Genomic DNA, 26,011 nt, shown 5'->3' with positions numbered 1-26,011 from the left:
TTACCCTGTTTGAGAAAATGTAAAATTTTCCTCATTTTTGCACCAAATTTTGCCTATAAGTCGGTCGGTATCCAACGGATCGCCAATCCTTAACCTGTGGTCGATAGATGGCACCAATGGCTACATTTTCTTCTTGGACGGCTATGCCCCCAGATGTCTGTGCCAGAAGTTATTCGAGGAACCGAGTTCCTTACCCTGTTTGAGAAAATGTAAAATTTTCCTCATTTTTCTGCAATTCAGCAAAATTTTTAACTGTGATATATTTTAATGCGAATTTGCAATAAGTTTCTTTTCACTCAAATAATGCTTTAAATTAAAAAAAGAATAAAAAATCAGAAAAAAATTTCAAAACAATTTTTCACTCGAAAATTTCATAAGGCTTACCCCTTACGTTTTTTTGAGAAATTTTACAAAAAAATGAAATTGATTTATTTTAATGCCAATTGGCTAAAAAACGTTTGTTTTCACTCAAATAATGCTTTAAATAAAAAACAGAATAAAAAATTATAAAAAATAGAAAAATTAGAAAAATTAAAAAAATTCATAAAGGTCCTTCTTGCGCCAAGTTTTAGCTATAACTCGGTCGGTATCCAACGGATCGCCAATCTTTAACCTGTGGTCGATAGATGGCACCAATGGCTACATTTTCTTCTCGGACGGCCATGCCCTCAGATGTCTGTGCCAGAAGTTATTCGAGGAACCAAGTGCCTTACCCTGTTTGAGAAAATGTACAATTTTCCTCATTTTCGCACCAAGTTTTGCCTATAAGTCGGTCGGTATCCAACGGATCGCCAATCCTTAACCTGTGGTCGATAGATGGCACCAATGGCTACATTTTCTTCTTGGACGGCTATGACCCCAGATGTCTGTGCCAGAAGTTATTCGAGGAACCGAGTTCCTTACCCTGTTTGAGAAAATGTAAAATTTTCCTCATTTTTCTGCAATTCAGCAAAATTTTTAAATGTGATATATTTTAATGCGAATTTGTTGCAATAAGTTTCTTTTCACTCAAATAATGCTTTAAATTAAAAAAAGAATAAAAAATCAGAAAAAAATTTCAAAACAATTTTTCACTCGAAAATTTCATAAGGCTTACCCCTTACGTTTTTTTGAGAAATTTTACAAAAAAATGAAATTGATTTATTTTAATGCCAATTGGCTAAAAAACGTTTGTTTTCACTCAAATAATGCTTTAAATAAAAAACAGAATAAAAAATTATAAAAAATAGAAAAATTAGAAAAATTAAAAAATTTCATAAAGGTCCTTCTTGCGCCAAGTTTTAGCTATAACTCGGTCGGTATCCAACGGATCGCCAATCTTTAACCTGTGGTCGATAGATGGCACCAATGGCTACATTTTCTTCTCGGACGGCCATGCCCTCAGATGTCTGTGCCAGAAGTTATTCGAGGAACCAAGTTCCTTACCCTGTTTGAGAAAATGTAAAATTTTCCTCATTTTTCGGCAATTCAGCAAAATTTTTAAATGTGATATATTTTAATGCGAATTTGTTGCAATATGTTTCTTTTCACTCAAATAATGCTTTAAATTAAAAAATGAATAAAAAATCAGAAAAAAATTTCAAAAAAATTTTTCACTCGAAAATTTCATAAGGCTTACCCCTTACATTTTTTTGAGAAATTTTACAAAAAAATGAAATTGATTTATTTTAATGCCAATTGGCTAAAAAACGTTTGTTTTCACTCAAATAATGCTTTAAATAAGAAACAGAATAAAAATTTATAAAAAAATAGAAAAATTAGAAAAATTAGAAAATTTCATAAAGCTCCTTCTTGCGCCAAGTTTTAGCTATAACTCGGTCGGTATCCAACGGATCGCCAATCTTTAACCTGTGGTCGATAGATGGCACCAATGGCTACATTTTCTTCTCGGACGGCCATGCCCTCAGATGTCTGTGCCAGAAGTTATTCGAGGAACCAAGTTCCTTACCCTGTTTGAGAAAATGTAAAATTTTCCTCATTTTTGCACCAAATTTTGCCTATAAGTCGGTCGGTATCCAACGGATCGCCAATCCTTAACCTGTGGTCGATAGATGGCACCAATGGCTACATTTTCTTCTTGGACGGCTATGCCCCCAGATGTCTGTGCCAGAAGTTATTCGAGGAACCGAGTTCCTTACCCTGTTTGAGAAAATGTAAAATTTTCCTCATTTTTCTGCAATTCAGCAAAATTTTTAAATGTGATATATTTTAATGCGAATTTGTTGCAATAAGTTTCTTTTCACTCAAATAATGCTTTAAATTAAAAAAAGAATAAAAAATCAGAAAAAAATTTCAAAACAATTTTTCACTCGAAAATTTCATAAGGCTTACCCCTTACGTTTTTTTGAGAAATTTTACAAAAAAATGAAATTGATTTATTTTAATGCCAATTGGCTAAAAAACGTTTGTTTTCACTCAAATAATGCTTTAAATAAAAAACAGAATAAAAAATTATAAAAAATAGAAAAATTAGAAAAATTAAAAAATTTCATAAAGGTCCTTCTTGCGCCAAGTTTTAGCTATAACTCGGTCGGTATCCAACGGATCGCCAATCTTTAACCTGTGGTCGATAGATGGCACCAATGGCTACATTTTCTTCTCGGACGGCCATGCCCTCAGATGTCTGTGCCAGAAGTTATTCGAGGAACCAAGTTCCTTACCCTGTTTGAGAAAATGTAAAATTTTCCTCATTTTTGCACCAAATTTTGCCTATAAGTCGGTCGGTATCCAACGGATCACCAATCCTTAACCTGTGGTCGATAGATGGCACCAATGGCTACATTTTCTTCTTGGACGGCTATGCCCCCAGATGTCTGTGCCAGAAGTTATTCGAGGAACCGAGTTCCTTACCCTGTTTGATAAAATGTAAAATTTTCCTCATTTTTGCACCAAATTTTGCCTATAAGTCGGTCGGTATCCAACGGATCACCAATCTTTAACCTGTGGTCGATAGATGGCACCAATGGCTACATTTTCTTCTCGGACGGCCATGCCCTCAGATGTCTGTGCCAGACGTTATTCGAGGAACCAAGTTCCTTACCCTGTTTGAGAAAATGTAAAATTTTCCTCATTTTTGCACCAAATTTTGCCTATAAGTTGGTCGGTATCCAACGGATCGCCAATCCTTAACCTGTGGTCGATAGATGGCACCAATGGCTACATTTTCTTCTTGGACGGCTATGCCCCCAGATGTCTGTGCCAGAAGTTATTCGAGGAACCAAGTGCCTTACCCTGTTTGAGAAAATGTACAATTTTCCTCATTTTCGCACCAAGTTTTGCCTATAAGTCGGTCGGTATCCAACGGATCGCCAATCCTTAACCTGTGGTCGATAGATGGCACCAATGGCTACATTTTCTTCTTGGACGGCTATGCCCCCAGATGTCTGTGCAAGAAGTTATTCGAGGAACCGAGTTCCTTACCCTGTTTGATAAAATGTAAAATTTTCCTCATTTTTCTGCAATTCAGCAAAATTTTTAAATGTGATATATTTTAATGCGAATTTGTTGCAATAAGTTTCTTTTCACTCAAATAATGCTTTAAATTAAAAAAAGAATAAAAAATCAGAAAAAAATTTCAAAAAAATTTTTCACTCGAAAATTTCATAAGGCTTACCCCTTACGTTTTTTTGAGAAATTTTACAAAAAAATGAAATTGATTTATTTTAATGCCAATTGGCTAAAAAACGTTTGTTTTCACTCAAATAAAGCTTTAAATAAAAAGCAGAATAAAAAATTATAAAAAAATAGAAAAAATAGAAAAATTAGAAAATTTTATAAAGGTCCTTCTTGCGCCAAGTTTTAGCTATAACTCGGTCGGTATCCAACGGATCGCCAATCTTTAACCTGTGGTCGATAGATGGCACCAATGGCTACATTTTCTTCTCGGACGGCTATGCCCCCAGATGTCTGTGCCAGAAGTTATTCGAGGAACCAAGTTCCTTACCCTGTTTGAGAAAATGTAAAATTTTCCTCATTTTTCTGCAATTCAGCAAAATTTTTAAATGTGATATATTTTAATGCGAATTTGTTGCAATAAGTTTCTTTTCACTCAAATAATGCTTTAAATTAAAAAAAAGAATAAAAAATCAGAAAAAAATTTCAAAACAATTTTTCACTCGAAAATTTCATAAGGCTTACCCCTTACGTTTTTTTGAGAAATTTTACAAAAAAATGAAATTGATTTATTTTAATGCCAATTGGCTAAAAAACATTTGTTTTCATTCAAATAATGCTTTAAATAAAAAACAGAATAAAAAATTATAAAAAAATAGAAAAATAAGAAAAATTAGAAAATTTTATAAAGGTCCTTCTTGCGCCAAGTTTTAGCTATAACTCGGTCGGTATCCAACGGATCGCCAATCTTTAACCTGTGGTCGATAGATGGCACCAATGGCTACATTTTCTTCTCGGACGGCCATGCCCTCAGATGTCTGTGCCAGACGTTATTCGAGGAACCAAGTTCCTTACCCTGTTTGAGAAAATGTAAAATTTTCCTCATTTTTGCACCAAATTTTTCCTATAAGTCGGTCGGTATCCAACGGATCGCCAATCCTTAACCTGTGGTCGATAGATGGCACCAATGGCTACATTTTCTTCTTGGACGGCTATGCCCCCAGATGTCTGTGCCAGAAGTTATTCGAGGAACCGAGTTCCTTACCCTGTTTGATAAAATGTAAAATTTTCCTCATTTTTCTGCAATTCAGCAAAATTTTTAAATGTGATATATTTTAATGCGAATTTGTTGCAATTTGTTTCTTTTCACTCAAATAATGCTTTAAATTAAAAAATGAATAAAAAATCAGAAAAAAATTTCAAAAAAAATTTTCACTCGAAAATTTCATAAGGCTTACCCCTTACGTTTTTTTGAGAAATTTTACAAAAAAATGAAATTGATTTATTTTAATGCCAATTGGCTAAAAAGCGTTTGTTTTCACTCAAATAATGCTTTAAATAAGAAACAGAATAAAAATTTATAAAAAAATAGAAAAATTAGAAAAATTATAAAATTTCATAAAGCTCCTTCTTGCGCCAAGTTTTAGCTATAACTCGGTCGGTATCCAACGGATCGCCTATCCTTAACCTGTGGTCGATAGATGGCACCAATGGCTACATTTTCTTCTTGGACGGCTATGCCCCCAGATGTCTGTGCAAGAAGTTATTCGAGGAACCGAGTCCCTTACCCTGTTTGAGAAAATGTAAAATTTTCCTCATTTTCCTGCAATTCAGCAAAATTTTTAAATGTGATCTATTTTTATGCGAATTTGTTGCAATAAGTTTCTTTTCACTCAAATAATGCTTTAAATAAAAAAATGAATAAAAAATCAGAAAAAAATTTCAAAAAAATTTTTCACTCGAAAATTTCATAAGGCTTACCCCTTACGTTTTTTTGAGAAATTTTACAAAAAAATGAAATTGATTTATTTTAATGCCAATTGGCTAAAAAACGTTTGTTTTCACTCAAATAAAGCTTTAAATGAAAAGCAGAATAAAAAATTATAAAAAAATAGAAAAATTAGAAAAATTAGAAAATTTCATAAAGCTCCTTCTTGCGCCAAGTTTTAGCTATAACTCGGTCGGTATCCAACGGATCGCCAATCTTTAACCTGTGGTCGATAGATGGCACCAATGGCTACATTTTCTTCTTGGACGGCTATGCCCCCAGATGTCTGTGCCAGAAGTTATTCGAGGAACCAAGTTCCTTACCCTGTTTGAGAAAATGTAAAATTTTTCTCATTTTTCTGCAATTCAGCAAAATTTTTAAATGTGATATATTTTAATGCGAATTTGTTGCAATAAGTTTCTTTTCACTCAAATAATGCTTTAAATTAAAAAATGAATAAAAAATCAGAAAAAAATTTCAAAAAAATTTTTCACTCGAAAATTTCATAAGGCTTACCCCTTACGTTTTTTTGAGAAATTTTACAAAAAAATGAAATTGATTTATTTTAATGCCAATTGGCTAAAAAACATTTGTTTTCATTCAAATAATGCTTTAAATAAAAAACAGAATAAAAAATTATAAAAAAGTAGAAAAATTAGAAAACTTAGAAAATTTCATAAAGCTCCTTCTTGCGCCAAGTTTTAGCTATAACTCGGTCGGTATCCAACGGATCGCCAATCTTTAACCTGTGGTCGATAGATGGCACCAATGGCTACATTTTCTTCTCGGACGGCCATGCCCTCAGATGTCTGTGCCAGACGTTATTCGAGGAACCAAGTTCCTTACCCTGTTTGAGAAAATGTAAAATTTTCCTCATTTTTGCACCAAATTTTTCCTATAAGTCGGTCGGTATCCAACGGATCGCCAATCCTTAACCTGTGGTCGATAGATGGCACCAATGGCTACATTTTCTTCTTGGACGGCTATGCCCCCAGATGTCTGTGCAAGAAGTTATTCGAGGAACCGAGTTCCTTACCCTGTTTGAGAAAATGTAAAATTTTCCTCATTTTTCTGCAATTCAGCAAAATTTTTAAATGTGATATATTTTCTTGCGAATTTGTTGCAATAAGTTTCTTTTCACTCAAATAATGCTTTAAATTAAAAAAAGAATAAAAAATCAGAAAAAAATTTAAAAAAAATTTTTCACTCGAAAATTTCATAAGGCTTACCCCTTACGTTTTTTTGAGAAATTTTACAAAAAAATGAAATTGATTTATTTTTATACCAATTGGTTAAAAAACGTTTGTTTTCAGTCAAATAAAGCTTTAAATAAAAAACAGAATAAAAAATTATAAAAAAATAGAAAAATTAGAAAAATTAGAAAATTTCATAAAGCTCCTTCTTGCGCCCAGTTTTAGCTATAACTCGGTCGGTATCCAACGAATCGCCTATCCTTAACCTGTGGTCGATAGATGGCACCAATGGCTACATTTTCTTCTTGGACGGCCATGCCCTCAGATGTCTGTGCCAGAAGTTATTCGAGGAACCAAGTTCCTTACCCTGTTTGAGAAAATGTACAATTTTCCTCATTTTCGCACCAAGTTTTGCCTATAAGTCGGTCGGTATCCAACGGATCGCCAATCTTTAACCTGTGGTCGATAGATGGCACCAATGGCTACATTTTCTTCTTGGACGGCTATGCCCCCAGATGTCTGTGCCAGAAGTTATTCGAGGAACCGAGTTCCTTACCCTGTTTGAGAAAATGTAAAATTTTCCTCATTTTTCTGCAATTCAGCAAAATTTTTAAATGTGATATATTTTAATGCGAATTTGTTGCAATAAGTTTCTTTTCACTCAAATAATGCTTTAAATTAAAAAAAGAATAAAAATTCAGAAAAAAATTTCAAAAAAAAATTTCACTCGAAAATTTCATAAGGCTTACCCCTTACGTTTTTTTGAGAAATTTTACAAAAAAATGAAATTGATTTATTTTAATGCCAATTGGCTAAAAAACGTTTGTTTTCACTCGAATAATGCTTTAAATAAAAAACAGAATAAAAAATTATAAAAATATAAAAAATTAGAAAAATTAGAAAATTTCATAAAGGTCCTTCTTGCGCCAAGTTTTAGCTATAACTCGGTCGGTATCCAACGGATCGCCAATCTTTAACCTGTGGTCGATAGATGGCACCAATGGCTACATTTTCTTCTCGGACGGCCATGCCCTCAGATGTCTGTGCCAGAAGTTATTCGAGGAACCAAGTTCCTTACCCTGTTTGAGAAAATGTAAAATTTTCCTCATTTTTCTGCAATTTAGCAAAAATTTTAAATGTGATATATTTTAATGCGAATTTGTTGCAATAAGTTTCTTTTCACTCAAATAATGCTTTAAATTAAAAAATGAATAAAAATTCAGAAAAAAATTTCAAAAAAAATTTTCACTCGAAAATTTCATAAGGCTTACCCCTTACGTTTTTTTGAGAAATTTTACAAAAAAATGAAATTGATTTATTTTAATGCCAATTGGCTAAAAAACGTTTGTTTTCACTCGAATAATGCTTTAAATAAAAAACAGAATAAAAAATTATAAAAATAGAAAAATTAGAAAAATTAGAAAATTTCATAAAGGTCCTTCTTGCGCCAAGTTTTAGCTATAACTCGGTCGGTATCCAACGGATCGCCAATCTTTAACCTGTGGTCGATAGATGGCACCAATGGCTACATTTTCTTCTCGGACGGCCATGCCCTCAGATGTCTGTGCCAGAAGTTATTCGAGGAACCGAGTTCCTTACCCTGTTTGAGAAAATGTAAAATTTTCCTCATTTTTCTACAATTCAGCAAAATTTTTAAATGTGATCTATTTTAATGCGAATTTGTTGCAATAAGTTTCTTTTCACTCAAATAATGCTTTAAATTAAAAAAAGAATAAAAAATCAGAAAAAAATTTCAAAAAAAATTTTCACTCGAAAATTTCATAAGGCTTACCCCTTACGTTTTTTTGAGAAATTTTACAAAAAAATGAAATTGATTTATTTTAATGCCAATTGGCTGAAAAACGTTTGTTTTCACTCAAATAATGCTTTAAATAAAAAACAGAGTAAAAAATTATAAAAAAAGAAAAATTAGAAAAATTAGAAAATTTCATAAAGCTCCTTCTTGGGCCAAGTTTTAGCTATAACTCGGTCGGTATCCAACGGATCGCCAATCTTTTACCTGTGGTCGATAGATGGCACCAATGGCTACATTTTCTTCTCGGACGGCTATGCCCTCAGATGTCTGTGCCTGAAGTTATTCGAGGAACCGAGTTCCTTACCCTGTTTGAGAAAATGTAAAATTTTCCTCATTTTTCAGCATTATAGCAAAATTGAAAAATGTGGTATATTTTTATGGGAATTTGTTGCAATGAGTTTCTTTTCACTTAAATAGTGTTTTAAATTAAAAAAAGAATAAAAAATCAGAAAAAAATTTAAAAAAAATTTTAACTCGAAAATTTCATAAGGCTTACCCCTTACTTTTTTTTGAGAAATTTTACAAAAAAATGAAATTGATTTATGGTAATGCCAATTGGCTGAAAAACGTTTGTTTTCACTCAAATAATGCTTTAAATAAAAAACAGAATAAAAAATTATAAAAAAATAGAAAAATTAGAAAAATTAGAAAATTTCATAAAGCTCCTTCTTGCGCCAAGTTTTAGCTATAACTCGGTCGGTATCCAACGGATCGCCTATCCTTTACCTGTGGTCGATAGATGGCACCAATGGCTACATTTTCTTCTCGGACGGCCATGCCCTCAGATATCTGTGTCAGAAGTTATTCGAGGAACCAAGTTCCTTACCCTGTTTGAGAAAATGTAAAATTTTCCTCATTTTTCAACAATTCATCAAAATTTATAAATGTTTCTTTTCACTCGAATAATGTGTAATACGGATGTATTACGGAAGATTTAACTTTTCGGAAGGAGGCTTTGGTAGCCTAATAACAAAGACGGAAGGTATAACGGAAGAACGGAAGACAGAACGGAAGAACGGAAGAACGGAAGAACGGAAGATGTTGCTTGTACAACGATCCAATAACGAATATCTTTATTCAGCATGACAGTTGCGCAGCACACTGTCATGTCCAATGGTCATAATTCACTCTGACATTTCGAAAGCTCTTCACAATGATACCGGTTGCGGACCTGACACTACAGTATATTACAGCTCGGCTATCCTGACTTAGGATTGACCTCAATTCTACTTGACTACATACCTAATCATATCTACGTATTAGTGGCCCACTTCCTAAGCTTATCAACTTCTAGAACGCCATCATAGGCCATTTGTGTATGCTGACATCCCTCAACATCTCTAACAACATAGCGGTCATGAGGAAGAATTTTGTGAATTATATAAGGGCCACGAAACCTACAGTTAAGCTTTTTGTTGACACCGCTTGTGTCTGTATATTTGATAGCTACTAGATCTCCTACGGTGAATTTAGGAGCTGGCTTGTTCCTATCGGCTAAGTATTGCTCATTTCGATTTTGCGATATTTCGATATTTTCCTGTGCTTCGGAACGGAGACGATTAAGGTCTCGACTAACGTCTTCTGTTTTGGACTCAAGAAATTCACGAGGTACATACAATTGGAGGGGATAGAGGGGAGACTGATGATAAACAAGACCATCTTGCAAGACGAATCCATTAACAGGACCGACTTCGAGTTTTCGTTTTAAAGAGTCAATGGAAGGATCTCTTGATTGAGCTACCTGAAGTTGAAAGTCAAGGTCTAATTCGCTAATTGCACCTACTGCTTCAGTTCGGCTTAATGCATCCACGTGAGCCATAGAAGTCTGATGAGTGAGATTGATCTTCATTTTATGATTTACTAACTGAGTGCATTGAATAGAATCGTCGAGATAATTTTCCTTAATGATTGGTAGGACAATAGCGGATTGCTTTGAAGATAATGTGGGGCCAACATCAGGCTCAATTTCTGATTCATAAACGTCAATAGCAGAAATTTCATTGGTTGCCACATCTAGTGAATCCTGGTTCTGGGTTTCAATTCCCCCCCGAGGGGGCTGCATAAGAGAGACGTAATTCTTAGAGTACGTAAGACGGACGTTAAACGAAGGGAGTATATCTCTACCTATAATTATTGGCCAGTCCATAGAGTTCTCGGGTAATATAATAAATGAATGATTGAGGATCACCTCCTTAAATTTTATACGGCACGTTACTTGACCACGAGTATAAAGTCGGGAGTTCCCTAGGCCACGAAATCGAGAAAGGGCTAACGGAGCCAGGAGTCCAACTGGCACTATGGATTCATTTATAAAACTTACAGAACTACCTGTATCAAATAGAGATTGTATTCCTTTTACTACCACAACCGGTTTTCCTAACTTAAGAAAAGAAACACTCACCTCTTGTAATTCATCTAATGCCAGAGTTTCATTATCATCACCCGCAATACGAGTAATTGGATCCGGATGAGCAGCAGCATTCGCGACCTTCTTTGGGCAATTTTTGTAGTTATGCCCCATCTGGAAACACGTGAAGCATGCCCCCGGTGGTCGGTTGGGGCGAGAACAGGCACTCTTAAGATGTCCAAACTCCGAACAGTTGTAACATCGAATGATGTTCTGCGTTGCTCCTCGACTGGTCGAAACAGGAACTTTCTCCGGAATTGAAGATGATGTCGTCGTCGGCTTGGGGACTCTTCTGGACCGAATAGTCTCGTATTTCTTAAGCATAGGCTTCAAGTCTTCCACGTTGTTCGCCATGAATCGCATCCCAGCAGTAAGAGATGGGCTATCCAGACCATCGAGGATAATGTTGATCAATTCGGGTTCCGGGATGGGGGCTCGGCTGGCAATACGTTGCATATCCAACACATAACGTAAGGCGGTCTCCTTTGGGGAGAGACGACGGGATCGTAATTGTCGAAGAACGGCTTCAACCGTGGGCGGCACACTCAAGGTTGAGATGAGTTCTTCCTTTAACTGTTCCAGGGTAAGGGCACGAGATGACTGGGCAACGATAGCCGCAGATCCTTTAAGCAGCCGACGAGCATGAACGAATTTATCAGCATCCTTCACACGATGTAGGGAGAAAGTATAATCGAGGTCATCCAACCATTGGATGATACATCTGTCGTCGTCTCCCGTGAAGGGTTCGATTGTTTTATCGAGTTTTAAGTCAGCAATCGGTGGTGGAGCACATTCAGACTGGTGTTCCAAAGCCTGAATCTTACGGCGCAAATCCACTAACTCCAATTGTTGCTGCAATCTGCGAATTTCGTCATCGTAAGTAGCCTGGGTGCATTTGTTAGTCGGGTTACATTCTTTGGCCGCACTATCGATATCAACACGCTCCGCTTCGGTAGCGTCCAACATGGCAACACCGCACTTTACGGGGGTAACACTTGAAGCGTCCAAAATGGCGACATCACGCTTCGCGAGTGTGGCACTCGAGGCGTCCAAAATGGCGGCATCGCGCTTCGCAAGTGTGGCACTCGAGGCGTCCAAAATGGCGGCATCGCGCTTCACGGGTGTAGCACTCGAAGCGTCCAAAATGGCGGACAGGCACGTGGTAGGAGCATCGGTCAAAGGCGCTTCGGAAGCTGGTTCCTCGTCTGGTATCGGTGTGGCGTCAATTCCCATAATTTCAGCAAACAATCTCCGGATCTGGGCAACGGTAGCGGAAGGGGGAACCGCAATCCCCGCATCCGACAGAACGCCCAACATTTCATCACGGCTGTGCATGATCTAAACCAAGATGACACAACGGCAGCACGGGGCGAATCCCACTTCTGAGATGTAATACGGATGTATTACGGAAGATTTAACTTTTCGGAAGGAGGCTTTGGTAGCCTAATAACAAAGACGGAAGGTATAACGGAAGAACGGAAGACAGAACGGAAGAACGGAAGAACGGAAGAACGGAAGATGTTGCTTGTACAACGATCCAATAACGAATATCTTTATTCAGCATGACAGTTGCGCAGCACACTGTCATGTCCAATGGTCATAATTCACTCTGACATTTCGAAAGCTCTTCACAATGATACCGGTTGCGGACCTGACACTACAGTATATTACAAATGCTTTAAATTAAAAAAGAATACAAAATTAAAAAAAAATTAAAAAAAAATTTCCACTCGAAAATTTCATAAGGCCTTACGTTTTTTTTTGAGTAATTTTGCTAAATTTTATAAATGGATTTATTTTAATGCCAATTAATTGGCATGTTTCGTTTCACTCAAATAATGCTTAAAATAAAGAAAAGAATAAAAAATTGTAAAAAAATAAAAAAGTTCTAAAAATTTTAAAATTTTATAAGGCCTTGCCTTTTTTTGAATAATTTTGCAAAATTTTATAAATTGTTGTATTTCAATGCGAATTTGTGGGAATAAGTATCATTTCTTTCGAATAATGCTTAAAATAAAGAAAAGGTTAAAAAATAACAATAAACAGAAAAAAATCTATAAATTCGCCAATCCCCTAAGGCGACAATTGCTAAGCATGTAGTGACAGGGTAACTCTAATCCTAGTGAGTATGTCGTTTGCATACCTTGCGGCTGATAAAGTGAAAACTTTCTGTACTGCAAACTGCATTGCCTCCTAGGGGCGTAACGAACTGCGCTATAAAAATTAATATTTGACTATAAATGGTGCTAAAAGCAGTACAGAGAAAAGTTTCAAATAACGACGTATAGATGTCGTTAGTACATGTTTTGACACTTTCAACCTCCTGCATTGGATGCTCTCCTGTTACTCGGATCAGATGTTTCGTTTGAAACATGGTATCGAAAACGACGCTCGCGTCCTTCGGAAACACAAATTTTGAACGACGAGTTAAGAAATGATTTAAAAAGGAGATGGAAAATTTAATCATCTTTCTATCGCTGTTAATCGTACCGTAGTGCTATTGTCGTGAGCGCTGCTTTTATTCACAATATACAAAATGTTCGTGTCACGGTGTTTGTTTACAAACTCCGCCGCAATTTTCGCTGCATATTCGAGAGGTATGTGAATAAGTTTTTAAGAACGTCCTTTCGCTAGGTTACCTCTGGCCATTATTATTCGTACTACGGCAAGATAAGTAATAGGTATTTCAATTTCTAACCCACTAAACATCTTTCACGTGTTTAAACTTTATTTCATTCAGCACGGAAAGAAATACAACCGTAAGACATGTTTGCTTTATGTAATAAATTAACTGTCTCTAAATATTATAGTTTACAAAACGCTGGAAACCGTCCTTCCGCTCCTAATTGCAACATTAAATGCTGAGCGTCTTGCAGAGGTTGTAATATTTTTTGCTAATTTTTGGATTATCCAAACACCGGTACAGATCGTTGATCTTCAAGCAGTCCGTTTTGCTTAGCGCCTGACGCTGGCCCAGCTTGATGCCTGGCATCTTCGTTTCGATCGTTGGTTTGCCCTTGCCAATGCTGAAATAGTATTTCCCGTAATGCATAATGCTGTTATAGTCGTACTCGAAGCTGTACGTGGTGTTTTTCAGCGATTGTTTCTCAAAGTTAGACTTGAACGCTGGAAAAGAATGGTGTGAAAAAAGGCACGAAACGTTAGACAATCACATCGGTAAACCCCAGACACTTTGACGCTGAGCTTACTTACAAGGTATTATGTTGTCCCAGATTATTTTCACAAACCGATCGCGATCAGCACGTGACTGCTCGTGGAATATGCCGAGTGCGTGCATCAGCTCATGTATGGCGCGTCCCTCATTGCCCAGACAGTTCGGGCTGCGATCATCCGGTGGCTGAAGTGACACGATCTGCGTACCGCCGATCTTACCAACGTAGCTCCAGCAACCCTTCGGATACTTGATCGGCCAGATCAGTAGAAAGTCTTTATCTTTCCCATTCCACGGTACGAAGTTGACGCACGTCATAAAGTTCAATGTACGAATTGCCTGCAGTATCGTCACCTGATCATCCACATCGTACAGTGGGCTGATCGCGTACGGTACCGTACCGTTTGGCCAGACTCGCTCCGGAAACACATCCCAACTTAATCCTACGCGCCAGTAGCGATACATACGGTTGTCCATTGCCATGTCACCCTGGAACAATCCCGGCGTTACTTCCGGGTCCTGGTCCGTGCTCTCGAGAAAGGCCGACTGCTGCACAAGATCAATACCATCTGGTACGGGTGGGTTGAGGACATCCGGAATTTTCGGCAAAATGATTGCACTCTGCACACTGACCCAACCAACACAAACCACACAGACGAAGGTGAAGGCGTACCGGACCGTGACCATTTTAAGCGTCAAATTAATGCTAAACCTCATCGGTAACTGATTCTACTGTGTTCGGCGTGCTGCGAATCTAATACGCCCGTTTGCAAGTGATTTGTCCGCTGGGCGAAATCGGAAACTGTTACCACTGTGAGTCCACATAAGACTGGAGTCAATCACCGACTGGCCCTGATCTTGCACTCGGGGAACAAGAAATTTCTCCAGCCACAAAATTGACATTCCGCCAGGCACACGGTTCGCTCGTGCGCTCGCGCGTAGCAGTGAAAGTGAAACTTGTTTTGCGCGCTGGTCGCGAGAACGGGATCGCATCAGCGTGCCATCGTTGAGCGATAGTTGAAAGCACCGGAGCAAGGTTGAAATAATCTGGACCCCCGGCCCGGGGAGGGTGGGATGTGGGATTACTAAAGCCGTTTGCTGATGATTTTGCTAAATATTGCCCTGCATGACCTGAATGTACGCGTATTGTTATTTTACGAAACAGGTTCCCCCTTACGAGCAGAATATTTCTACCACCTTTGGTTAGCAATGTTTCTTGACTTCTATCACACTTTCTACGCTTATTAATAGCGACAAAATGTTTGCAATTTTATATCCATTGCCTATTGTTTGATGATGATTTATTCACATAAGCTTTTCAGTGATAATTCTATAATGCCAAAATGCTTTTTAAATTAACTTATTCATTCATGAGTTTTCCATGCAAGTGATACATGCAGTAAGATTCGTTATTACCGCAACGTAAGTACACACATTTGTGTGCACCATATTAGTTAAAGAAATGTTATCATATTTGAAAATGTTTAGTGAATGTAATGAATTGCAGTGAATTACCAAATCTTCTACTACAATTTACCCTCAAAGTATGCAGAAGTTTCGAAAGCACATGATTGCTGTGTAAAAGAAATTCAATCAATTAGAAAATATCAACAAAATGGTAAGAAAAAAAACACTACTACTTACATCACTTTCGCTGTTGATATTAATGGAAGCATTTGCTTGGTTATTGTTATTGTTTGCCGCTTTGGTGAAAAGAAGCCTCTTCGGACGGGTACTCCAAAGTGGATTTATCTTTTTTACTACAGACTCTTTTGCACTGGCCTTGGACGCTTTAATAGATTCCTTAAGCCTTGCAAACTCCATTTCTCGATCCCTGTTGCGGTTGTAGTTGTCCAGCTCCTTTTTCAGCTTGCTATTCTGATCATTCAATTTTTCCAATTTGATCGTCAAATCGTACTGCGTGTTTTTCAGCACATTGATACGTTTCTCGGCTTCTTGGTTTTGTTTGCCCAAACCCGCAATGGTTTCTGTCATGTCTTCGATCAGTTTTTCGTTTTTCATTTTCATTTCATCAAATGATTGCTCCAGAAAAGCATTTTGCTCGCGATAATGTTCCGCCTCCTTCGACAGTTCACATTCAACAGTTTGCTTCAGTTGTTCGTTATTGATTCGCATTGCGTTAATCTCGGACTGCAGTTGCTCAAAAAGGCTCGCTTGTTTGGCCAAGCTTTGCTGTTCACGTTTCAACTCTTCGACGTGCTGTTTAATATTGCTTTCCTTTTCCATTAGTGTATTCTTAATTTGTTGCATGCATTGAGCATGGTCCGATGCAACATTATGCATTTCACACTCGATTGCGTGACAATCGTGCTGAAGTTTTTCCTTTTCCACCGAAGCAATGTGCAGCTGTTGGTTTAGGTCTTTCAATCGGCTTTCCCCTGCCTTGTGGGTACGTTGAAGGACATTCGCTGAAACGGATTGCATTAGTTAGTAACACTAATTATCAAGCTGATAGCCAAACAACGCGTACCCTTGTCAGTTAGCGCCTCTAGAAGCTTCTTAATTTCTTCCATTTCCGATCGAGCCACTGCGTCATCCTCCTTCAGGTGCAAGCGCATCGCGTCGTTCGACTTCATGTGTGCATTGATGGCTTCCAATTTTTCGCGCAGCCGTATGGAAGTGGCATGTTTTACGTCTTCACTGTAAAGAGACGGAAATGAGGACAAACTATTAAAACCATTCGCTTCAGGAGTGTAGAAATACTTACATGCTTTGCACATTTGTCTTAAAGTTGTGCTGTACGATTAGATCACTTTTAATCTGCACTCTGTCCTCCAGCACTTGCTTAATATACTGCTGAAGATTGTTTATTTCCTTTCTCTGGTTAATGTGCTGAATGCTTAGATCGATGACTTGAAGCAATGCAGCATACTTGTTCTGTTCGATCAGCGGTTGTATTTGACCCATAATCTTTTGATTTACAATTTGCGTGGTTTGTTCTTCGGGTGAAGAATATTCACCTTCCATGTTCTCGCCTGTACTTTCCGGACTGCTGTCTGCCATCTTCTTTGGGGAAATATTGTGCTGTGATAGTAATTTACGCTAAAATCCTTGTTTTTTCGAAAACCCTACTGCACCGCACCCAAAAACCTGCCGGCCGGGAAAATTGTTCGCTAATGTGAGCAAGACAACCAACACGTACAGCTCACAAACATTTGCTAAGTAGGCGTCTCTAGCACACCGGAAGAGGACAAGTTTTTTCAAGGTTTCTAGGCACGGGGTGGAGTAGCTTCGAGAATATTCTTATTTGATTCATAAATTTTATATTTCTGCATAGTGTCTTCAAATTTTGTTGAGAAAATATAGAAATATGAGAAAATTGACATTATTTCAGTGGCATAGAACTATACAATAATTATTATACCGCGATTGGTCTTTTATATTTTTTTAAATTTTAATTTGAATGTGAACCTTGGTCACATTCGTGTGTTTATACGCTATGGTTCTAGCTTCACAAAATTTTCATCTCTTCGTGGATAAGCGTGTTGCACTGCCGGCAGCGTCTAATTTTGTGACTAAAAAAACTTCGTATACCCGTTGGGTGATTCTAAAACTGGTAAGAGACGTTCTTGAGTATCAATTTTCACAGCGCAACGAATCCAGTACTAGCATTGCACATTTTTGCTTCTGTTTGCCACAAAACAGCACATCCTTTGAACAATGGCTGACGACCAGCAGGAGGAACAAATCCAGACATCCGTTTCGTTGGAGCACCCGGGAACGAACAACGATATGGTACAATGCGTCCGGGAATTGATGTACAAGGACAAGAGCACCGTTATGGTAAAAGTGGTGGATTTACTAGTCCTAAATCTTCAGCAGCAGCAAGTAATAATGGTGTTGAAGCAAACTCTGCAGGAAGCATCCCAGCAAAAGGAACAAATGCTTAAAGATTTGCATGATCAGCCGATGATGGAATCATTAATGAGCAACATGTTAGTATTGCTTTACGAGTTTTTGTTTTCTGCCAGTCTTACTAATAATTTCGAATTTCCCTGTATGCATAACGCAGCGAAGCGCAGAATCATTCCACGCGAAAACAGCTCGGGGACAAGGCGGAATCCATCAACATGCACATGAAATCGAACGAAGTGCTTCGCAAACAGTTGAAAAAAGAAATTATTTATTTTCGAACAGGCATTGACGAGGCCAAAAGACAAATTCACGAGAAGGAGGAAACAGGTAATTAATTTGAAAGCGGCTCATTCGAATAAGTTGTACTGGACCCCTATCAATTGCAGGAAAATTCCTTCATCAAGCATTCATCGAAATAGTGGCTCGCATTGAGGAGGTTGGCAAACAGTTGCGTTTCGTGTTGGGAGAAAAGGCTAAGCTGCGTGAAGAAAATCAAGAACAAATGGACAAAATGCAAAGGATGAAATCTACCTATGCGGAGATTGTTGAAAAGCTCCAGACGGAACTAACAGGATGCGAAACCGCGCTCAAACAACATGCGGAAGAGCTAGCAAGGGTAAAGCAGCAAGGTATCGAAAAGGTTCAAGCGTGTCGTGAAATGCTGTCGAAGAAACACGACATGCAGAACATCAGTGACTCACTGAACCAACAGTTGCAAGACGAAAAAGCTAAGCTGGAAGAAACTTTTGCAGCAGAAAAGAATCAAATTAATCAAATGTACGAAGAAAAGGCCGATGCATATAAAGGCAAAATTGAAGAACTCAATCAAACAGTTGAAAGCCTTACGAACATAAAGAAGCAACGAGAGGAATGTATCGCAGAATTGGATGTCGCGATATCGAAGATGAATGAAGAGATAAACAAAGTAGATAATCAAAATTTAAAGCTGGAAAATGAACTCGGCAAATTTAGATCGACGGTTGATTTAAATAGCGATTCGGAAGAGGGAACACTGAACGGACCAACTCTGAATATGTTCGTTGGAAAACCGAGGGAACACATTGTTAATCACACTAGTCCACACGCACCACCATCCAGTACTGACAACGAAGTAAGTGTTTTTTTTGTTTAATCAATCTTTACAATATGTGAATATTATAATGTTAACCATTTTCACAGGCTTCTTGTCACTTGGACAATGCGTACAGTTCGATGAGTTTGGACTACAACCATCTTAACTAATTTGTAGGCTACGGGAAGATCTTTAGCACTAATATGGTTCACTCTACAAGAATGTATATCCTGGGATGAATGTTACACGTCTTACGGTTGTAGATGGCAAATTTAGAATAGTTTCTTTTTCTTTCTTTATTGTTTGATGATACTAACAGAAGCGAGACACAATAAAACTCTGCATTGATGTTTTCCGCTAGATAGCACAAATAATTTATTACATATAAACATTCATACAAGGGACGTTAAGCGAGTTAACCATACGACAGTGTATATCCCATGCTTTCCATTAGCGTTTCCTTGATCGCGGGCTGGAGGGCTTTTTGCATGTACGTGGTAAGGAGGCCACGCACACCCTTCGAAAAGAGGTTATCAATTTCATTCGAATATGCATCATCCAACGCTTCGTTCGTTTCTACATTTTGCCAGCCTTTGTCCGGGTTGGCATGCTCGTTTGCGTAATTGTTTGGAGGTCCACCATAAGCCGAATAGGAGAAAGGGTTTCTTTCCGCAAAGAATGTTCTACTGTTCGGATCCTGACTGGCGCTTGGGCCACCCGGTCCGAATCCATCTTGATCTTCTCCATCAATGTTGACGAAGGTGGACGGCGACAGGAACAGGGCATCACCATCATTAAGCTTAAACACATCGTTCAGTCCGTCGTTGTTGGCGACCAGATCTTCATCGAGGTAGTCGAGCGATCTTCGTCGATCTCGCCCATAGTACGAAGGTGACGTTACCGGTTGGCGATTGAAGAAGTGACGCCGTTTCGAGTTAATCCGATACTTTATACCGCTCGGTCCTTCGCAACTGTGCGCAAAAACCGATATGAAGCCAGGTTCGGAGAAATGTGAATCCGTGCGCACGTTCGCCTGGCGGCTTCGTTCACCGACACCCGAGGGTATCAGGGGTATGGTACGAAATTCAATGCCCGCACGACGCAGCCGTAAAATCATATCGCAACGGCCACCGGACGGATGCATGATAACGCGTCCGCTTATTTGCAGATCGGGGAACTCGAGTTTCGTGTCCAGCGTCCGGTTGTGTTCGATGAATTGACATCGATCGACCACTACCCAGTGATGGTTTTGTGGAATTCTTACTCTTAAATTGGCCACTTCGACTTGTGCGGCGGCCAGCGTGTTTGTGGAACTGGATGGTTGAAAGTAAGAAGGTGAGGAACCACTACTGGAAGGGTTGCTAAGCTTATGCTTGTACTCGGAGACGATCTGTTGAATTTCTTCGTTGTAATTGTTGCTGCTGAATGGTGACCGTTGTCCAGCAGCATCAAATAATGTCGGCCTGTGCGATGGTCCGTTGTCGGAGAAATCTATAATCGACTTAGGAAGGAACCGTAGGGGAAAATGAATTAGTACAACCGGCGCGTTCATGTATGTATCGGAAATAAGGATTAGCGTGTAAAAAAGGCTTACGCTGGAACCGGAGCGTTGTTGACTACGGCGCAGTGTAGTGTCAAGGGCCGATTCCAAACGATTAGCACATCGTTGTCCATACAGATTGCGAATGGTTCTTGTACGTCCTGGTGTAGCAAAAACAAAATCATACTGTAAATAATCTGGCCACTAGTTCACAGCAATCCTTATGGAAGAACGTTTAATTTACAACATCATCGGTGTACATTTAATTTAAATTTTTACCCTTCGAAAACTACTGTTAATCCTTCTTAATATAAAATGAATTCTTATTAATCCTCATCCTTATTAATAGAGCTAAACTAATCATTTGTACGTTTCACAGGATTTTAAATATTTTAAATACAAATAATCACTGTACATGACACAACAAAAGCAAAACGATCCTATGTGCTGCATTTTTTACAAATGTTTTAAATTTGGAATTTTATGTTTACACACGACACAATATTAGAGAACAGTTGATATTTATAAAGTCCACACATTTTAGCGCTTTAGCCCGCCGTAGTGCTGTAGCTATTGTGTCTTTTCGAATTTTCACGTTCACATTAACCACTGTAACTGAAGCACTGAAACGCCCAACAAAACTAAAACAATAGCCAACGAAAGTGCGGGAGCCTTTAGCGTCAACAATTACATCACACTTTTCCCATATAATGTACCCGGGGCACTGATCGCAGATGATCACTTTTCGGTAGCAAAATAGAGACGCAACGTTTTTAAAAAAAAAAAAAGAATCACTATATAACGGTGCATTAGGGATTTGCCCTGTTTCAGTTGGGGTTTTGTTCATGTTGTAAATTTGTTTGTGTACATTTTATAAAAATTTGTGTTTGAAAATATATCACATTTTAAATAAAGTTTCTCCCCACGTTTGCTCACCTAAAACAAAATCAGACGTAGAGAAACATAACAGAAAGATCCAGAACTGACGACACATTTCAATGTTTTGGTAAACTGATTCACTTGTACAATTTTTGGGATTTTTTGTTTTTCACACAATTGATGATCACACAACTTTTCACAACACTATTTTAATGTTAGCGTCATGCAGCGAATAAAACACTAGGTTATCATAAAACCACGCACTGTCGTCGTTTAACTTAGGGCCACTGGCGGTGGATCGCATAAGCACCATACGAAGAGTTCCGTCGTCGAAAGTCATTTGTAGACTGAAGCTCTGCGGACCGAAAGTGGTATCCACCTCCGAACCGAAATCAACAACCGCACCATGAAAAAGCGGGAGGGAAGCTTTTCCCAGCGTGCATCCTAACATGGGGATGATGTACCACCCCTCCCGTTTATGGGGCCGATTGCAGTCGTACCTTTTTTTTTTTGTATTTCCAGTTCCATTTTGTGGTACATCTTCCACCCCCCAGATCCAGGGCACACAAACACACAGGGGGAGGCATTTTATTGTAAGGGCCAAAGCAATCCGGTATGGTTGCTGTGTGTAGCAGACCGGGATTTGGTTGGTTTGGCAGCGCCACCGCAACCTGACGACATTCCCTTCCTTTTTGGGAGCCCTTGGTGCAGGTGCAGCACAGGTCGTTTGGGGATCACAGGCGAAACTGGCATTGAAATGGGCTGGCAAAAGAAAAGTAAAGTAAAAGACGAACACAGAGCAGAAGCGAGTACACAAATCACGTTGCGTGAAATGCGTCTTCCGCCTCCACACTCACGGGAAACATGTCTGAATGTTAGCGCCCATGGATAGTTTTGAGACCCCGTTCACTTCGGGTTGCACATATTCTTCGTCAGGCCGGTTCTCGTCCGTTCCGGATCAGTGAGCGGCGGTGGTACCATTCTGCTGTGGTCCTTCTTTTCCCGGTCGTACTGGGTATCTTTTCCATGTAACCTCATAATGAGTGTGCCGTGAAGAAGTCGTTAGTAAGTTTTTTTTACTGGATGCATCTTGTGTTCTTATGTTGGAAAAGTTTTACCATTTCTTCGTGACTTTATGCAAAGGAGATGCAATTTGTTGATATTGTTAAGGTCAAATAATTAAGAAAAACAACTAGAAAAAAATGTTCGAGCTGTATTTTCTTCATGTAGACTATTATAATAAGTACGATCTAATTTCAGATATGTTATTTTATTTTAGTATTTATTCTCAAACTGTACTGGCAAACTGGGAATTAGTAGAATATGAGCTATATTTGGAAACTTTCAAAGAAAAACATAAATTTAATATTATTTCAATCAGCTGCAATTTTTTTTCAATTGATTTCCCTTGTTGTCTTATTCTGAGCTACGCGGATTAAACGAGACGCTTATATTAATTACTAGTTAATCAACAATACTATTTTAAAGCAGCTGCAAAATTTATTACAAAAAAAAAACTAAGATCTCCAACCTTCAAAAGCATATTTAAAACCTGAAAGCTTTCATCTGTAGAAATGTTCAAACAGCAATGATCATCACCGGTACAAACGATCGATCTTACTCGAAATGCAACCGCGCTTTTACCCCACGGGCTAAGTGCCTTAAAGTGATACAAAAAACACAACACTAATTCACCTTTGTAGCGGAGCAATTTGTTGCCATTTCGTTGCGCCAGGCACTTGTCGCTGGCTTTTGCGTGAAGAGTGTCTGGCTGTAGCGATTGAAATTTTGCTGATAGAAAGACTGACCGGTTAGCACGCGTATTAGTGTATCCGAATCGTGTAACGCGACTGTCTCGGGGGAAAAAAGAGAAAAGAAAATGCACAGACATGGGTAGTGGGCAATAGTGGAGTCCCGGTAGGAAGCATGTCGCGCCTTTTTCTTCCCCCCTCAAGATTGCCAAGTTGTTAAAACTATGGGTGAGGAAATGAAAAGTGTTCCCGGTCTTTTACTGGCATGATGTGAAAAGCGAACAGGTGAAAAAGAAGCTCTTCATCTGTCAAGCCACTGGTACGGTAGGAAAGCCCATGTGACCCTCCTTTCCTCGGTGGGATTTGCTTTTTTTTTGCTTCGAAGGGCGGAGGGCGAAAATGTGGCAAATCACACACAAACACATGCGAGACGAATTACCTTCCAATTGAAAAGACAATGGGCATTCATTTCTCTAACACTAAAATCGACAGAAAGTGAATCTGATTGTGAGTGAATCGTGTCCCGCGTACTGCATTCACTAATTTTAAACTGTTTTTTGCGCCCCTTCCGTTGCTTCCACCATGCCATGTGGTGTGACAACATGAAATCTTTGTGTCACATGCACTCTCGATCCGCCACAACGAGGATATGCGAAAGCATACGAAGGAGGAAAATCAGCCATAAAGCCAGAAATAGTCTTTACGTTTTTTGCTCGTTTTGAGCAATTTGACACATCAAATTATCGTCTAATTTTAGCAAAAGCGCCAGTGTACTATTACTGCTTATTTGCTGCGGTAACAATAGATGATGGGATATGGCAGGGTGTGCAATCATCATCCTCGACGTACAATGTCACTTCGGTTGTAAGATATTACGCATATTGTTATCGGGCTCGTTCGGTTATGCTAAGCGTTGTAATTATTTGCACAAAGTCGGTGAGCAAACATGTGTCGTATGGTTGTGGATTAAGTAATATGCTGTTGCGAATAACAGCAGCAATGCACGCAATTTCATAAACATAAACTCTTGCTAACCGTGTCCTTGTGGTTGTACGAAGTGAATGTGACTGAGATGAGATGCGTAGGGTTTTAGTTTGAATTGGATAATAAATTTACTGTTGGTTTGTATTTAACTCAACTATTAAAATATAAATGAAATACGCTAAACGTTACTAGAATATTCCTTTCTGCTTTTGGTTCTTTTGGTTCACTTGGCTACTTCATAGACCTAGGAGTTCTAGGTCTGCATGCTTGCACTACATACAACTTGCGCTTTTCAGTTTTGGAGAAAGTTCAGATCATAGAATGGAAATTACTCTGGCCATTCAACGCAGTAAAACTTCAAAGTGATGATCGAGGGCTTATCTTTCGTCTAGAAAGACGATCAAGCGACCAAACGTCGAAGAAGTTCCTGGACATGGTAGGCTTTTGACCAGTGAATGCCACACATGCCAACTTCACAACGTTGACCAGTACCAAATCAACGAAGACTCGAAGAATTTCAACGTTTGATGATCGAAGAAAAAGAAATGTTCTCACTGAAGATCACTGAAGAACACTGAAGAAAATCGAGTACGGATGATCAAGGTTTTTGCCGAAAGTTGTTAACCCTCTTAAAACCTCGGAAACGTAACTAACAGAACTTTTTTGAAACAAACTGTTAACGGAAGATCTTCTTCAATAAAATTGAAACAAACATAAAGGTGCAGTTGATTGTCAAGGCCATGAAAAAGCTAACCCAATAGCTATAATTTCCTTTATTTTCATCCTCCTTTTCTAAGTTTCAGGCTAGTTGATCGTTAGTGAGGAACAGACTTATGACAATAGATAATACAAAATATACTTTAGGTAGAGATCATCTACAAATGTTCAAATCTGCTGTATTTGGAAAGCTGGAAGAGAATCAATAATTCTTAATGATAAGATTTGTTCATTAATTTCTTCCTTACAATTTATTCGTTGCATGGAAAACGAAAAAAAAATGAATGAAAATGTTCAGGTGAAAAACACGTTCAATGTGGCACAGATGAACCAAACAAAATAGGTTACGGAAATGGCAAGAAGAAAAAAAAAACATCCGGTGCTTTAAAATATGTGTCGAGTCGTGCTGCACAAATATATGATAAATAAGTAATAATAAAGTAGTGGGTATGTTGGGTCGAGTGTAATTTAATTATGATTCATGACAGTGCGAAAACGCCTTTTCTGCAAAGAGAGTTTTCAGCACCTTGCTTGCGGTGATTGCTGCATTGCTTTTTCCTCTTTAGCAAACATCATTTTTCCCCGTGGGTTTAACCGTAAGCGTACGGTTCCAATTGCCGTTTTTCATGAACCACCTTCCCTACATAGATAGGTCGTAGGAGGTGGGAAAAACGTGATATACATCTGCATAGTTATAGTGCCGCGGCAGCAGGACCAGCCAGGTGCGTGATCCCTCTGCCTACCGGGGAAGATCCATCTCGTGGTGGCAGATGTACCAAATAATGCTGGCAAACGCGCGAATGAGGTAAATATTTAAAATTTCAAGAACCTCCTCGCCTAAGGCAAGTGGGCCATCAGGGCCCGTGTATCAAAACCCCTTTGGAGAACGCCGTACGATGTTTGGTGAGGCAGAAAGTGAAATAAGGTCAGCGGTAGTTGCTGATGCAACACTGCGATTGCCACTGCTGCTTTTCCCGGCACATCTACAGTGGAAAACGAAAAAAAAAAAACGCACGGCTGGTGCCCTCATCAGGCATCTGATTTTCACCTAAATGGCACACATTTGGGTGTTTGGTTTGACTCGAGGGGACGCAATTTTTGTTTTTGTGCCTTTTCGCTTTTGCCCGATGCGCCCCCCCAGACAGAGACTTGAGCTGTACTTCTGAGCTATCTTTTTAATGTGCTGGATATAAAGTGGTGCATGATCAAGCCACATACAATGGT

General features: G+C 38.6%; 5 protein-coding genes across 6 annotated transcripts; 1 reads left to right on the top strand and 4 right to left on the bottom strand.

Moving 5' to 3' along the window:
* Positions 1–9,297: 9,297 nt before the first annotated feature.
* LOC125760508 (uncharacterized) lies at positions 9,298–12,458 on the bottom strand. The gene is made up of 2 exons (XM_049420699.1): positions 10,791–12,458; positions 9,298–10,717 (listed from the first exon to the last, which is right to left on the bottom strand). Exons 1-2 carry the CDS (start codon positions 12,129–12,131, stop codon positions 10,706–10,708), a joined length of 1,353 nt encoding a protein of 450 aa, XP_049276656.1. The 5' UTR covers positions 12,132–12,458; the 3' UTR covers positions 9,298–10,705.
* A 378-nt stretch (positions 12,459–12,836) lies between these two features.
* On the bottom strand, positions 12,837–14,685 carry LOC125766289 (hatching enzyme 1.2-like). The gene is made up of 2 exons (XM_049432090.1): positions 14,010–14,685; positions 12,837–13,922 (listed from the first exon to the last, which is right to left on the bottom strand). Exons 1-2 carry the CDS (start codon positions 14,683–14,685, stop codon positions 13,651–13,653), a joined length of 948 nt encoding a protein of 315 aa, XP_049288047.1. The 3' UTR covers positions 12,837–13,650.
* Positions 14,686–15,404: 719 nt separating this feature from the next.
* On the bottom strand, positions 15,405–17,122 carry LOC125766287 (interaptin-like). Its single transcript, XM_049432087.1, has 4 exons — positions 16,697–17,122; positions 16,460–16,629; positions 15,613–16,397; positions 15,405–15,542 (listed from the first exon to the last, which is right to left on the bottom strand). The coding sequence occupies exons 1-4, from the start codon at positions 16,990–16,992 to the stop codon at positions 15,495–15,497; spliced, it is 1,299 nt and encodes a 432-aa protein (XP_049288044.1). The 5' UTR covers positions 16,993–17,122; the 3' UTR covers positions 15,405–15,494.
* Positions 17,123–17,402: 280 nt separating this feature from the next.
* Positions 17,403–19,278, top strand: LOC125766288 (rho-associated protein kinase 2-like). Its single transcript, XM_049432089.1, has 5 exons — positions 17,403–17,545; positions 17,635–17,924; positions 18,002–18,171; positions 18,231–18,955; positions 19,024–19,278. The coding sequence occupies exons 2-5, from the start codon at positions 17,650–17,652 to the stop codon at positions 19,084–19,086; spliced, it is 1,233 nt and encodes a 410-aa protein (XP_049288046.1). The 5' UTR covers positions 17,403–17,545; positions 17,635–17,649; the 3' UTR covers positions 19,087–19,278.
* Positions 19,279–19,327: 49 nt separating this feature from the next.
* Positions 19,328–22,761, bottom strand: LOC125766286 (uncharacterized). Of its 2 annotated transcripts, XM_049432086.1 has the most exons (3): positions 21,393–22,761; positions 20,511–20,617; positions 19,328–20,417 (listed from the first exon to the last, which is right to left on the bottom strand). In XM_049432086.1, exons 1-3 carry the CDS (start codon positions 21,448–21,450, stop codon positions 19,332–19,334), a joined length of 1,251 nt encoding a protein of 416 aa, XP_049288043.1. In that variant the 5' UTR covers positions 21,451–22,761; the 3' UTR covers positions 19,328–19,331. The 2 variants fall into 2 exon arrangements, with proteins under 2 accessions (XP_049288043.1, XP_049288042.1); XM_049432085.1 differs by having other exon boundaries at positions 19,328–20,617.
* Positions 22,762–26,011: the final 3,250 nt, after the last annotated feature.

This window comes from Anopheles funestus, chromosome 2RL (genome assembly GCF_943734845.2).
Source record: "Anopheles funestus chromosome 2RL, idAnoFuneDA-416_04, whole genome shotgun sequence".
NCBI classification, from domain to species: Eukaryota; Metazoa; Arthropoda; class Insecta; order Diptera; family Culicidae; genus Anopheles; species Anopheles funestus.
This window is presented reverse-complemented; position numbering and strand designations above follow the sequence as displayed.